Here is a 15,609-nt window from a genome sequence, read left to right as displayed (position 1 = left end):
TGATTGTACCTCTGCCGAAGAAATTGGTCTCCCTGAGGCACCGTAGTGCGTGTGATTAAAAAAAATGCACGTACTTCGAGCTTAGGTCGTTGCATTCTATTACTGTAGCTTACTACCAGATGGCCTTAAATTCTACACGATGTGTCTTTAAACATTATTGAAAGCATCCTATACTATGATATGGTGTTTGGAAAGCAAGATTTACATTATATTAAATGTATATTTACAATTAACAATTACTGTAGGTGTAACATTCAATATTTGGATTTAAGTATTTAATATACAGCATACATGCTGTTAAATACTATTAGATACTGTTGCAAATTTGCCAAAAAAAAGTGACTCAAAAATTCACCAGCTTTTATAAACACTCGAGCTAAGTGTGACGCTTTTGTTATTTCAGCGTGAGCCAATTTCCAAGCAGCAGCCCGTACCGTGCTGCCAAGTGTGTTTTGTTTTCCTGTGGTTTTCCAAGCCCGCGTTTGCATTCAATGGAAGAATATTTTGGTAACTCTGGGAATACTTTAAAAAAAGGAAGAACAACGCTGTGCTTGTTTTGGCAGAGCTGAATAGAGGTTAAGATTTGTCATGCCTGTGGGGGAGGAAGAAACAGCAGGGCTGTTCAGTATGCAGGTCCTGTATGCAAACTCTTTATCCTGTTCAATTTCAATATGCTAATCATTCACCATTCAACTGTTTTCAGTGGTCTTTAACTGTTTGTAAAGTGCATACCATCATGCATTTTATTTTGCTAAACTTTTGGCTGTACCCTTCCTGACAATTTGACTTGATGCCACAGTTTTTTTCCCCTCCAAGTTGTTCTCACATTATGCAACACAAATATTGTACTGTACTTGCAAGCTGGACAACTGGGCAGGCTCGTTGGACTTCTGTGTCTTTCACCTGTTGCAAATGACTGGAGCAGCTGATGTGGCACTGGCCAGAAAAACATTTTAAATTTGACTGCCACCGTCCGGTTAATCTGGAGAATTACATCTAGCATTGCTTTTCTTTGGACAAGCATGATTCTTCTGGAAGTTATTCCTGTGTCTTCTGTGGGAAGAAACTCAATGGACAATATTTGAAATCGCCTCACACAAGTCACAAGAGCAACAAACTAAGGGAGTATGGGCGTGACACTCACAAAATAAGTGAGATATTGTTGAGATTTTGTTTCCCTCCACTGAAGAGTCACGTTTTTGATTTCTTGCAATTGTTGTCTTTTATTCTGTCCGAAGGATTTTATAATTCCCTATAGGAATAAAGTGAAGTTTCATCGGTGTTTGTAATTTTTTAAGTGTAACCCTAAAAAGCGTTCCCCCAGAACCATGTTAAGAATACATTATAGGTCATTTGGAGTCATTTGCCCGCAATTTGTGTATGTGCATGCTCAGCCACTCCTCGATCAGCGCTCTGTAGCCTAATCACCGGGCCAGTGTGCTAACCTTCTTGTCAAGATAAATACAATTTAGAAAAAATAATGACAACCTATTTTACCTTCTCTTTCTCCAACCAAACAACCACATTATTACTATAGGACTGTCAAATTAGTGCATTAATTGCGATCAATTAATTAAAGTCAGTTAAAGCATTTTTTTTTATCGTATTAATCCAATTTTTAATCTCTAATTTTACTGTTCCTATATGATGATGAGATCCATTTTGATGCGTGGAGCTTGTGCTTGAGTTGTTGGGGTGTAAAAAACAATGGTCAATGTCACACCCCGAAGTGGACACTGATTGGCTGTCATTGTGTTTAGCATAACCTGATAGGATCCTGGTGTAGGTTGGAGGACAAGTTCAGGAGCAGAGAGAAGACGTGAAAATAAAGCATCATGTGAGAGTTGTTGGTCCAATGAATGGTAAATTTTTTAAAAGGCCCTGACGGCACTATTGACATAGGCAGAAAGGTATGCCTTCTTTGTAAGGATTTTGCTTACCAAAAAAAGCAGTTCAAGCCTACCACATAAATGCAAAGTAACCAGCCCTGACTAAAGCCACAGCTATTGATAGCAACAAAGACACTAATGTAAAGAGCCATTGCAAAGCTCTTCGCCAAACTAAACTCAAGAACAGCCAGTGTATGAGCAAGTCTGTGGCCGACGGGCTGACAAATGATCTTGCCAAACGAATAGCGATGAACTGCAGGCTGATCAACATAGTTGAAGACAAGGGATTAATTGAGGTGTTTCAAACAGCGTCCAATGTCCCATCATACAAACCACGTGCAGGACTGCAGATAACTGAAATCAACAAGATGTATGACGGTGAAAAGAAAACCAAACGTGATGTTTTGGTGGTGATTTGGGACAAATGTATTGCTATAACCGCAGATCACTGAACCTCAACTCGCAACCACGGTTATCTGCGGGTGACTGGACACTTTATTTTTACTCGTTATTTTGCACTGATCGTCGTGAAAACAGAAACCAGGGACTCGTCTGATAAATGTGCCAAACAGTTCCTCAAGGTAGCAAATGACTGGGTAATTGAAAAAGATATCCACCATAAATACAGATCCATACATACAATGGGGGGGGGGGGGGGGGCTTTGGGGCTTTTCTCAGCAATTTTTAAGTGTGATTAAAAATAGATTAATTACCAGGGTAGATCAATTACATATGATAATTAAGATCTCATTTTTTAATATCTCGACAGCACTAGTTTTTGGTGAGGAATTGGCATTTTAACATGGCTAAAAGCTCAACAAAGTTGATTTAGCATGATATGGCCCCTTTAAGTTGGAAGTGACAGTTTTCTTGGTGGCTGATTTGAAAAATATCACAAAATGGGCAAAACGATCTCTTTTCCTTAAGATATAGACCTTAAAATCAGTCAAACTCAGTGTTACGAATGTATTGAGATTTTTTTTTTTACTTTACTGAAGGTGCTTAACTCATTCACTGCCAGACATTTTCAGATGCTCTTTTACCCTAATGTTTGAAAAAAATATAAATAAATTCCTGGGATTGAATGGCTGGACTATGAAAAGTAAATTCGTCAATGGCAGTAAATGACTCAAAAAGAAAATACATGTAGAAATCTCATAAATGATTTGGGATATTTTTCCAAAATTATTATTTGTGGCAACAATATAGATATAATGTGCACACAAAATGCTAATCTGTGGCCATGAAATAGATTTAATGAGCACCCAAAATACTAATTTGTGAGTTGAATTCTCTCATGAACAACTTTGACATCTGGATAAGCGAACAGTGTGCACCTTTGCTTGGAAGCTGCAATGACTAGTGACCTTATAGGCAAGTGTCATTTATATTCCGTTTTTGTCAATAGCCCGCAATGCAAAGTTTTGCAGAATTTCTTTCTATTTTGGGAAGAACTTACATCCATTTCCGTTAATGGTCTTTAGCCCTGGAGTCCCCCCCTACATTACCATTTCCTGCGAATTAACTTCTAGATGTGCTTACCCAACTGTCCAGCAAAAAAGTAAAAACCCTGCCAGTTTGCCTTTAGCCGCAGGTGCTTCTCTCGTTTACTTGCTAGTTGAGTAGAAGCAACTGTGGCTAAAGGCAAACTGTGACAGGGTTTTTACTGTCTAGACCTGGATTTGACACCTCTGTGAATAAGGGGTTACAAATCTGCAGAGATGGGCATCACCTATTTCCCGTCTGCATATTTAATCGACCCACGTGATGCGGGTCAGCTAAACGACGTCGAGAATTGACTTAACCTGTACCGCGTCACACGCAGGTGCTGCACTCCTGACACAGGCGAGTAAGGGGAAAAAAAGTGCTGTGTCCCTTGCGGTCCCACAGATGCAATGACATGTACTCCATATTGTTTTTATTTCATCGATCACCACGATGTGTGTCTCTATTGTTTTTGTTTTGATATTTTTTCTTTGTTTGGCGGCGTCTGCTTGTGCGGGGCCTGCTTGTGACGTTAAGATGACCTTCTCAATTTATTTGATTGAAAAAAATCCCACGGCACACCACCAGCTGAAATTGTCAAAAAATAAAAAATAAAGGAAGAAAAAAAGCTTATTTTAAAAATATAAATGTAATATTGTTATATAAGCATTTTTTAACATTGAAGAATGACGTTATATTATAACGTCTTGAATAGGAATTAAATAAACCCAAAGAAAAAAGTATTTTATAACGTTTCATATTGATACTTACTCAGTGTGAAACATGGGCCTGTTTGGATAAACATACGTCACTAATTAGCTTGTCTCTAAACAAAGACAATTAGCTACCTGCTGCTGCTGCTACCTGCTGGTATGGAAGAGTACTACATGATTACGCTTCCAGGCGCTAGGGCGCACAGGCGCACAAATTAAATAATTTCCCACGGTCACACCTGACAATATCTCGCGGCACACTGCACACAGTTTGAAAAACATTGAATTAAATAAACAGGACGGGACGTGGTGGCAGTGAGGCGATGCCCAGCTCTGCAAATCTGTATTGCGTGGCAACAAATAAGGAATGTGTGTACACTTTATATTGTTTCCATAATAATAATAATAATAAAATCATGTGCCCCCCTTTCACTTTGATCGCATGCCCCTCCAAAGGTCTTGTGCCTGGAACCAAGCAATAATTCAAAAAGGTATCCTAGGGAAATAAATACTAAATATTGCGTGAGTGTTCTCACAGTCAATATTAGCCAAAAATAATTTATTGATATTGTCACCTTTTGAAATGTATTCTTAGTCTAATTAACATCTTAGACATATGTGGCAGAGGTATAAAAGACCATAGAAAACCAACCTATATCATAGTGACAATGTTCTGATACGCTAACAATCATAAAAAGGCAGATCATTTAAAGCAAATAAGAAGCCTCATTTCATTCTATAAATAAGTGCCATTTTGTTGGAACATTGCAATCTGTTTACTGGCTCAGCCAAAGGAAAGGAGGAACATAAAGTGCCACAGGGTTTTTGGTGTGGATGCGCATGTGAATCCACTCAGGATGAAATGTTATCCCCACTGCCGCCCCTGTGAGTGGGATCTTCCTGATGAAGATGTGGCCCCATAAGCAGTTCCTTCTCGGGATGGAGACTGATGTTACTTGACAAATCATCGCCATTTATCTGTTTCGGAGAAGTTTGTACAGTGTCCGTGGAGCTGCAGGAGTCTGACATGTGCTCTCTGGCTGTGTCAAAGGACTCCGTCAAAATACTCTCACTGTAAGGCTGACTTGCATTAAGTGCATAGATGTCAACAACCTCTTTGTTCGTGTCAGGAGGAGTACTGTAGTCATCCTCTCTTCTGTTGTCAACTTCATTTAGATTGTCGGCGTCTCTGTGGCGTTGCAGCTGACAAGTTCTTGGGAATGGGTCACTGTCACAGTCTTCACTTGTATCCTTTCCAATTTCCTCGTTCACAGCGGAGTCCTCAGCCCCTGACAGAATTCTCTTCAGGCTATGGGCTTTCTCTCTGTACAGCTGGCATAGCTGAGCGTCAGGCATGTGGTTGCCATGGATCTCCGCTAACTTCATGTACACTATGTACAGAGCCTCGGGGTTTGCTCGATCCTCCAGGGCGGCTGCCAGAGCGAGGTGGAAATAACCCAAGGCATCAACAGAATCCTGGAGAGTTAGTGCAGGGCATTAGAATAGAAGTTATATTTGTTATATTATCTGAATTCAAGAAACAAACAAAAACAACAGAATAGCTTGTGAAGCCCATCTAGGAAGCACAAAGTCCTTCAAAATGGATTATTTTCGGGTAATGCTGTTTTGTTTTGTTTGCAGATGTCCTTAAAGTTTTATAAATGACTGGACAAACAATAATGTAATAAATGTAATTGTACACTAATAAGTCCCTGACACTTGCTAACGGCTGTTATATTGTGAACAATTGAAAATTAAGCTTGCATTGAGTGGAATATTTTTAAAATAAAATCCTTCATGGCAGACCTAAGTGGACACAGAGGTATTCTATTTTGGTGGAGTACAGTCAGCTGGGATTCACTAATATGCAGTTATGTTTTCTAACCTATCCTATGTTATTCGCTGAAAAATTCACACATTTGTGATTTTGTACTCAGGCCAAACCATTGTCCAATAGGAAAGTAGTAAATTTTAGGGTGGGTGTTGATTACTCGCAGATTTTCGGTATTTGTGACAGGGCTTGGTTCCTATCCTCTGCGAATGGCGGGGGAACACCGTACATTCAAATTTGGTTCCAATCAGAAAAACAAAGTCTGAAAGTTTGAATGACACCTGGTAAATGGCACAGATGACTAAGAAATGCCAGCTTCAAATTAAAATGCCAGGCTGACTTTTTTGACAGTTTTTGAGATGTTTGTTTGCATATTTTATCATTTTATGTGTTATGAATACATCTGGTTTGTAGCCGAAGGAAAGGAGACGTGCATCACAAACGGCTTGACTGCACTTCACTTAGAAGAAGAGGAAGTAAAGCTGCAGTACGGCACACAAAACAATTCCGTCCCGATCGCACACTGGAACTCTTTTTCCATGGGGGAAGTATGTCAACAAGCACCACATAAGATCTTTATCTATTTCGAATGTCTGGCATGCACTACCCACAACGTCATGACTATTACATCTAACAGCCTTTTATACTACACGAGAGACGGCTTCTCGCAGGGGGACTTTTTTAAATTTTTTTTGTTTTTTTTTTACCCCCCCCCCCGCTATGTCTGTGTGTCAGCCGAGCAAGACATCCTCAGATATTTTGAAGCAGATGTACGGCCTCCTCTACTCTATAAGATAATGGATCATGGTGACCAGCAGCATTTCTCAATGCAACCGCTAGTTACTATAGAAACCCGGCAGTGCCGTCCGTCCCAGTGCGACGTGCGTAACACTTAAGTAGAACCGTCAAATTGACTGGGACGGCGTAGTTATAGGAATAATGATAATGAATATTGAATGAATCATTTTATAGTGTTTAATACCAAAAAATTGCACCGCGGTAATGAAATATATACAGAATTAGAAAGTCAAGACGCCAGGAGCATCTTATGTCTACATACGCAGTTTGAAAACAGTCAAAATGACTGCTCTCGTACTCCTAGTGTTAACTCACCAAAATCCTATGTATTGAGGAGTTCCATGATGAAGTGTTCAGTGTTTGGATCTGCTCTACTCAAGTACTCAACCTCATCATGCTGAAAACACAACATAATGCCCGATGCAGCCTTTCAGTTGAAGGTAATTAACCTGGCCGTTGAAAAGACAACCGAGGCACTGCACAAGAGTTTGGGTTGAATCAAACGGATTTTCTTTTCTGTTGCGTTTGTGCAGCTTACGTGCATGTTACTTATATTTAATTCGCGGGTGCGACCCAAATGGTAGTGTGATCACCAGACTGAATTTTACGGTACTGTCAATGCTCGTTCATCTCTTAGCATTTTCACAAAGGAACCATTTGTGTGATTATCCCTTTATTACCTTGAGCTTGTGCAGAGTGAGATTTCCCAGCCTGCAGTAGACCCGAGTGTAGTAGCGAGCCTCCATTGGGTGCTGCATGACGGGCGGACAGAGAGACAGGGACTTGAGATAGTAGTTCTCGGCCATCTCATAGTACTGAAGGCTGTAGTAAACTGTCGCCAGTCGGTGGTAGGCCGTCCTCTCATTCATATGCACACCTGCAAAAACAAGAACGGAGCTGCTGCGCTGAAATTGTACACCGACCGTACAGTCAAACTCAGTGGCCTTGCTCATACCTGTTTTGTTAGCTATTTCAACAGATAGTGTAGCGTATTGCAGAGCCTCTTCCTGCTCTCCCTGGTTCATTAAAAGCTCTGTTAGTTTACTCAACAAGCGGAACTCCGAATGGGTGTCTCTGATACTTCGGGAAAATGGTAAACTGCCATCCTGAAACAAAAATGTAACCACCATGTCAGACATATTGGAATCTTAAAAGCCACTTTTAAACCAATTGTGTTTTCTACTTACCCTGTAGAAAGGTACTGAGGCCATCCTGTTCCTGTGTCCTTTAAAATAGACGTCCCCCGCTTCTTCGTAAATGCTCATCGAAAAACGAGGGTCGTTCATTCTCAGGGCTGTCTTCACTGCTGCCTGTCAATCAGTCACACTTGAGGTTCATACAACTGATTTCCATTATTAGAATGAGATATGAGCTACGCTGACCCTGACTATGAGCAACGGCATAGTAGCTTCTTCAAATTAAAAAGAAACCACACGTTTCAACAAATATGTATTTATATGTTGTTCTGTTTGTGCTTGCTGGCTGCGGCTGGAGTATCCAACAGGTTCTAAAGTCACTCCTGTGGGGAAAAAGGCTATTTATAGCAAAACATTCACACCAAGGCACAATTAGAGTGAGGGAATTAAACTAACGTGCATATTTTTGGGGACGTGGGAGGAAGCTGGAGTATGCTGGAAAATCTACGCAAGCATGGGGGAGAACATGCAAACTCCACATAGCAAGGTTGAAGCCACGACTGGAACCTGAACCTCAGAACTGTGAGGTAAAGTTGTTATCAGAGCTGGGAATTTTACGACTAATAGAGCATCTGTGATTCGTCTGCAGCGTGGGTAACCTTCCGTCGTCCGTCATTTGCCTTTTTTTCCGGGGGTAAAAAAAAATAGTACATAGTATAGGCCGGTCCGGTCTAATTTTAAACGGACATCCGTCTGCGATTCCAACTCAACTTTCACTGTACCCTAATGTTTAAAAAAATGTGAAAATAAATATAAATAAGGTCCGGTGGTCAACTGGTTAGCAAGTCCGCCTCACAGTTCAGAGGTCGTGGGTTCGATCCCGGCTCCGGCTTCCCCTGTGTGGAGTTTGCATCAATCAATCAATCACATTTTATTTATATAGCACTTTTCATACATAAAAATGCAACTCAAAGTGCTTTAAAACATTCAAAGCAAAACATAGAATTATCTTCAATCAAAAGAAAAGATAAATTATTTAAAAGTTGTTGAAAGCCAAACTAAAAAGGTGTGTCTTGAGCTTCCTCTTAAAAATATCAACAGTCTCTGCAGACCTGACATCCTCTGGCAGGCTATTCCAAAGGTGAGGACCAAAATGGCTGAATGCAGCCTCGCCATGCATTTTGGTCCTCACCCTTGGAATAAATAAAAGGCCGGCGCCAGAGGACCTCAGGATCCGCGAGGGCTGGTATGATAAAAGCAAATCAGATAAATAAGATGGCCCAAGACCATTAACACATTTATAAACTAATAAAAGTACTTTAAAATCGATCCTGAAACACACAGGGAGCCAATGCAGCAATTTCAAAACTGGCGTAATGTGCTCCCGCCCTCTGGTTCTCGTCAGCACCCGAGCGGCTGAATTCTGCAGTAGTTGCAGTGGTGAAATGCTCTTTTTCGGGAGGCCAGAGAGCAGGGCATTACAGTAATCTAAACGACAGGAAATAAAGGCATGCATCAGCACTTCCGTGTTAGCCTGAGAGAGAAACGGGCGGACTCTGGCGATATTCTTAAGGTGATAAAAACCAATCTTGGTTACATTTTTAATATGAGGAATAAAACTGAGCTCAGAGTCAAAAATGACGCCAAGGTTCTTCACACAGTGTGAGGGATTAAAAATGTGTAGTTTTGGTAAAAGCTTCTCTCTCTGACCTTCGGGACCGATAACTAAGACCTCAGTCTTGTCCTCATTGAGCTGTAGGAAATTATCTGCCATCCATGACTTGATATCTAAAATGCAATTTAAAAGGGTATCAATGGGTCCTGTGTCATCAGGAGACACGGCAATATACAGCTGCGTGTCATCAGCATAGCTGTGAAAGCTGATGCCGTGTCCCCTGATGACATCCCCGAGGGGAAGCATATAAAGATTAAAAAGTAAGGGGCCTAAAATCGAACCTTGAGGAACCCCACATTTAATTTCATGAGTTTTAGAGGAACAAGTATCCATACTTACAAAGAAATATCGGTCTGTGAGATAGGAATAAAACCAGTCAAAAACAGTACCAGAGATGCCCACTAGATTTTTAAGTCTATTTAATAAAATTTGGTGATCTACTGTATCAAAAGCAGCGCTTAGATCCAGTAGCACCAAGACTGTGAGTTTTCTCACGTCTGCAGTGCACCTAATATCATTTAAGATCCTTAAAAGAGCAGTCTCCGTACTGTGGTTCATCCTAAAACCAGATTGATATTTCTCCAAAATATTATTTGTATTTAAAAAATGATTCAACTGGATGAAAACCAGTTTTTCTAAAATCTTACTTAAAAACGGTAAGTTGGATACGGGTCTGTAGTTATTAAAAACGCTCGGGTCAGAACCGCTCTTCTTCAGAAGGGGCTTCACCACCGCCGTTTTAAAGGCAGCTGGGAAGACGCCTGTCTGAAGAGAGCAATTGACTATATTTAAAATTTGTTCTTCAAAAAATCCATAAAATGTCTTAAAAAGAAATGTGGGAATTGGATCCAAAAGGCAGGTTGTTGGGTTTACCTGGGAGAAAACTCGAACAAGTGTCCTTGCATCAACCAGGGCAAAACTTTCCAGTGTTTCCTCATGTAAATATGATTGTCCGGGTTTATTAAAACTTGTGTTTTGACGGGCTAAAAGACTGGATCTTATGTCATCGATTTTACTTCTGAAGTGGTCTGCAAAGTCCTCACAGAGAGCATGTCCTCCCCGTGCCTGCGTGGGTTTTCTCCGGGTACTTCGGTTTCCTCCCACATTCCAAAAACATTCTTGGTAGGTCGATTGGACACTCTAAATTGCCCCTAGGTGTGATTGTGAGTGTGAATGTTTGTTTTTCTCTGTGTGCCCTGCAATTGGCTGGCAACCAATTCGGGGTGTCCCCCGCCTACTGCCCGAAGACAGCTAGGATAGGCTCCTGCACTCCCCGTGACCCTTGTGAGGATAAGCGGTATAGATAATGGATAGATGGATGGGAGGTCCTGGGATTGAATGTCTGGACTGTGAAAAGACACAAATGTGTCCTTGGCAGTGAATTAACTCATTTGATACCTACATCATTTTAAATCGTTTTTTTATAATCTACTAGTACACCCCCAACATCGAGTTAACTTGTTTTTTGCTTTTTTGTGTGCATTTGATGCCCAAGGCTCTGTCGCAATTAATCACAAAGTTCCAGGCTTGGGAAACGTTGTAATGACGTGCAATCGCCAGCAGATGTCACTAGTGTCGTTTACCAGACCCACTGCCAGTATGTAGCGCAATCTTCATACATTTTTTGTTTTTTTTGGCATCAAAATTGCTTTTTTTAAGAATTGTTTTGGGGTTTTTTAATAAAAAAAAGTAAAAAATAAAAAAAAAGTACTGTTTATATATCTGAGGTGTCATAAAAGCTAAAATTTGGGGGTCAAAGTTGAAATTTCTAAGTTCATAGTTGATATATAAGCCTTTTCACAAAACACAATTTCCCACGGTTTTTTTTTCTAGAAACAGGCTATGTTCTACTGCAGATTACTCAAGAATGACAAATGCTAGAAATAAACATTTTTTTCTTATGAAAGAGGAGAGTCTAATCTTTCTTTTGGTACGTTACATGTTTATATAGTAAAAAAACACAATATTCTGTCGGCCTTCAAAGATGGGTCAAAATCCTCGAAAATGGCTGGCACTGATGAGCATAGATACGCTGCGAATGGCTGGCATTGAATGAGTTAAAGTCGTATGTGCGCATTTTTTGAGTGACATAATGTGAAGGCCCCGCCTAATCAGAAATGTTCTGAAACTGTCACTACCCCTAAACTTTTGATCCTAGTGATCATCATGCAGTTGTAATGCATCACTAGCAGCCCTCCTCACCTGCAGATACATGTCAGCCAACTCATCCTCCTGGATGAGATAATAGATCCTTCCCACCTGCAACCAGGTCTCAGATTCTTCTTCTCTCTTCCCCAAATCGATGGAAATCCTCAGGCTTTGCTTGGTGTAATCCAAAGATTTACGAGATGATCTGTCTCACACATTTGAAACTGGTTTGGTCTTTTATCACAACAAAAGTATGCTGTGGAAAGCTGAATGAGAATTAAAACTCACCTTTCAGTATTTAGTGAGAGGTAGAGGCTGCTTAAGATTTCAAGGTACTCTCCTTCAAGTCTCTTATCCTTTAGCTCTCTGGCTACTGACACACAGTGTTCATAATAGACGATGCTTTGACCGTAAAGCAGCAGGTCTGAATACAGCCGACTCAGCACCTTCGCCACCACTAACTGACCTACACAGTGAATACAGCACATTTTTAATGCAACACATGTGACCGTGAAGTGTTGTTACATCGTTTTTCCACCAGAGGATGTACAACGTACAATTAGGGTGACATTGATGTTCATTTAGTCTTCACACTTACTGGGCAAGTTTCTAGCATGCAGTGCAATCAGAAGTCCCATTTCATATGAGGCTCTGATGTTGTGACTCTTCCCCCTGTCTTTGTAGCTCCTCCCCAACCAAAGGAAGGCCTGCACATGCTCCTCATCTGTGGGGCTCTCCCAGAGTTCCAGAAAAAGTTGCAGAGATCTGGAATAACAACAAACGTATGAAAACACTACAACACGATTGCAGCGTACTACTTGGCTGTGAGGCAAGTCTGTTGAAAAAATTACAACTGGCAAAGTGCTGATCTTTCTCTGATATCATTTAAAAATCAACACGAGTTTTATTCTGCACCAGAAATACAATATACATTTCAGTATGTGACAGAATTTTTCTTGATTTGACCAAAAGGTGTGCAATACAGACAAAAACCCATATCGCGATGCAGGAAATTTCATATTCCCTATAATAATATACGCATACCAAACAAGGATGCCCATAACAAAACGTGCACGTTTTCGAATCACAACTAACCTACTTCATTGAACAAAATGGTTACAAGAGAATTTCAGTGGTGTGACACCTTTCAACGCCAAAGGCAATTACAGTTAACTCATTCACAGCCAGACATTTTCAGAACCTCTTTTACCATAACGTTTGAAAAAAAATTGAATAAGTTCCTGGGATTGAATGGACAAGAAAATTTGTCAATGACAGTAAATCAGTTAAATCACCTCCAGGTCATGGCACTTACTTTTCAGCCAAATTGATCACTCGCGCGTATTGTGCATGCAACGAAACTAATAGTTATCAATTAACAGAGCTGGGCATTCCGCATATGTGCCGGACCAGTCCGCCGAGCCGCCTATGACGGACGCCCAATTTGTAGGCGATAAAGTATAAATTAAATAAGATAAATAGGCTCAAACAGGTCAACCGTGATTCGTCGTTACCTGAGCCCTGAGCATTTGTGATGTCATTTACAGTCGACAGAAGTGACAAGATTGCCACCCCATGAGATGGCTAAAAACAGGTGGATTTCTCAATTGATTTTCACAAATGCAATATTAGTCAGAATGACTTGTTTCAACCAGTGGGCTTGCACAGAACATATTCTTGGTAAAAAATATGTTTGGCTTGACTTTACCTTTAAAAATGTTTTCGGGGTTACTTTTTTTCATGTCTCTTATAATTAAATATAGGTTGAATATGATTTGCAAATCATTGTTTTCTATTTCTATTTACATTTTACACAATGCCCCAACTTCAATGGAATCGGTGATGTAGATTGTCCAACTGGTTATCATGTTAATGTCGGGTGCATTTTACCTTTGACCGCATATACCTTTCTGAGTTCTAACAATATGACACTTGCCCTCCATGTACTTAAAGCACTGCGATCACTACACTGTCCCCGTCTCTAAATCATCATGAAGTAGTCTAAAATGGAAAGGTATCTGACCTGACCAAGAAATGTTCCGCCAGTGTAGGCGCCCCTGTATCCAGTGCCAGGCAGCCCAAGTTGGCCAGTGCCAAGGCCTGATTCCTCTGGTTTCCACTTTCCCGAGATATTACCAAGGCCGAGTGGAGTTGCCAGCCTGCCTCTGGTATGCGGCCCTTCTGCCTCAGACACAAAGCCAAGAGATTGTGGATGACGCCTCTTTGAGTGGAGCTATCTGATCCCTGCAGAGTGGTTGAACATGAAAACATAACAGACATTTTTCGAGGAACAAGCAAATGCGGCAACAGAAATGAATCGCGAGTGTTTTTGTACCTCAAGCGATACAAGCAGTGGTTGTAGGACACCCTGAGCCTTCTCAGCCTGGCCTGTTAAAACCAGCAGCCAGCCAAGCAGCACTGAGGCCTCAAAGCCTTCCTCCTCATTGATGAAGCCTCCTGTCTCCACTGCTCGTTGAGCACAGCACACGGCCTTATCAAGGGCACCATACTGCTGGTAAACTGAGGCCAAGCCCAGACACAGGTCCCTCTGCGTCTTTACGTCCCCCTCTTTCTCAGCTATAGCCAGCGCCTGCAGGAGGTAAACCACAATCTGGGCAGGGAGCAGCGAGGTTCCCTCCTTCCAAAATGGGTTCAGGCGAGCCGAGTTCCTAATGAACCTCTCAATCCGCTGGAAGGCGTCATGGAGCGAGTGGTCTTGTCTTGAGTCAAGGCTCAGAGAGGCCAGCACCAGGTAAGGCATGTATTTCCGATGATAGAGCACGCTCAAAAGCCAGTTGAGATCCAGAGGTGCTATAAGCTGCCCGTCGTTAGCTGAGAGAGTTGAGGAGAGGAACTGTAGGCGCTCAACAAAGGGAAGAGCATCATCCGGTTTCCTTAGAAGCAGGAAAAGGCTGGCGATAAGATAGCACACACGGGCTTCCAGATATTTATCCCCCGTTACTATTGACCTCCTCAGAAGCAGTTTCAGCAGCTCAATTTCGTCTGAGGATGTGTAGGTATGTTTGGGCAGACAGAGAAGCAAGGCGCTGGCCTTTTCCAGGGTGAGGGGCAGCTTGTCTGTCATGCGCTGCTTCAGGTAGAGGGCTGTGAGGTTGGTGAGGAGAGCGATCAACAGCGGTGTGTCGCTGAAACTGTCCACATGAACACTCAGAGCTTCCTCGTAGTATACGCGAGCCTGGAGTTAAGAGGGAGAATTTTTATCACATTTTTGGGGGGAATGAAAATGTTCTTAAAGCAATGTTTGCATTATACTGTAGTGATATAAAAGTAGAATAATTAGCTATCATTTAGATGACTTGCTAGAATTACTTTCACTCTAAAATCAGTTGGGTTGAAAATAACCCAATACTGGGTAAAAATGGACCGATCCACCAGTTGGAGGTCATAAACCCTACCCGAAACCAAGTTTCTGGGTTGTTTTTGCAGAAAACAACCCCAAACATGCATAGTTTTGTACAAAACAACCTAAAAAAATTGTACAAAACAATGCAAGAAAGTGGGTCAAATTGACCCAATTCGTGGATCGGTCCATTTTTGACCCAAAATTGTCTAATTTTTAACCCAACTCATTTTATAGTGTTTATTACTGCAATGCATCATACCAAGCAGTGTTTCTATTTTGGTTATGAGAGAACATCATACAGTACATTAAATACAGCCCTGTGCATAGTCGATTTTGGAAAGCTAATGTTAATAGTTATTATGTGCATTAATTTCATAGTATTATCAATCCAGGTTTTTAAAATTGTGTTAAAACGTGTGAATCAGAATGGCATAAATGTCAGGGGGAGAGGGATTTTTTGTTATGGAAAGCAATGCTTGCATCGAAATTGTGTTGTGTACATCGTAATGACAATGAACAACTCTCAGTATGATAAATTGCAGTTCTATGTCACAACATACTACACTAATA

At 41.1% G+C, this 15,609-nt stretch overlaps 1 protein-coding gene across 3 annotated transcripts in view; it reads right to left on the bottom strand.

The window, feature by feature from the left end:
- Window positions 1-4,631: 4,631 nt before the first annotated feature.
- Window positions 4,632-15,609, bottom strand: part of sh3tc2 (SH3 domain and tetratricopeptide repeats 2) — a 30,378-nt gene continuing 19,400 nt past the window's right edge. For 2 of the 3 annotated variants that reach the window (XM_086023842.1, XM_086023840.1), the window contains 8 exons: window positions 14,011-14,871; window positions 13,699-13,919; window positions 12,274-12,440; window positions 11,964-12,141; window positions 11,730-11,880; window positions 7,904-8,026; window positions 7,397-7,822; window positions 4,632-5,563 (listed from right to left, as the gene is read on the bottom strand). In XM_086023842.1, coding sequence (XP_085879968.1) covers window positions 4,940-5,563; window positions 7,397-7,822; window positions 7,904-8,026; window positions 11,730-11,880; window positions 11,964-12,141; window positions 12,274-12,440; window positions 13,699-13,919; window positions 14,011-14,871 — 2,751 coding nt within the window. In that variant the 3' untranslated portion in view covers window positions 4,632-4,939. The remainder of the gene's footprint in view (window positions 5,564-7,396; window positions 7,823-7,903; window positions 8,027-11,729; window positions 11,881-11,963; window positions 12,142-12,273; window positions 12,441-13,698; window positions 13,920-14,010; window positions 14,872-15,609) is intronic. The other variant, XM_086023841.1, reaches the window with a different exon arrangement.

The sequence above is a fragment of the Filicampus tigris genome, chromosome 2 (assembly GCF_054856515.1).
Source record: "Filicampus tigris isolate MCC_2025a chromosome 2, RoL_Ftig_1.0, whole genome shotgun sequence".
Lineage (NCBI taxonomy): Eukaryota > Metazoa > Chordata > Actinopteri > Syngnathiformes > Syngnathidae > Filicampus > Filicampus tigris.
This window is presented reverse-complemented; position numbering and strand designations above follow the sequence as displayed.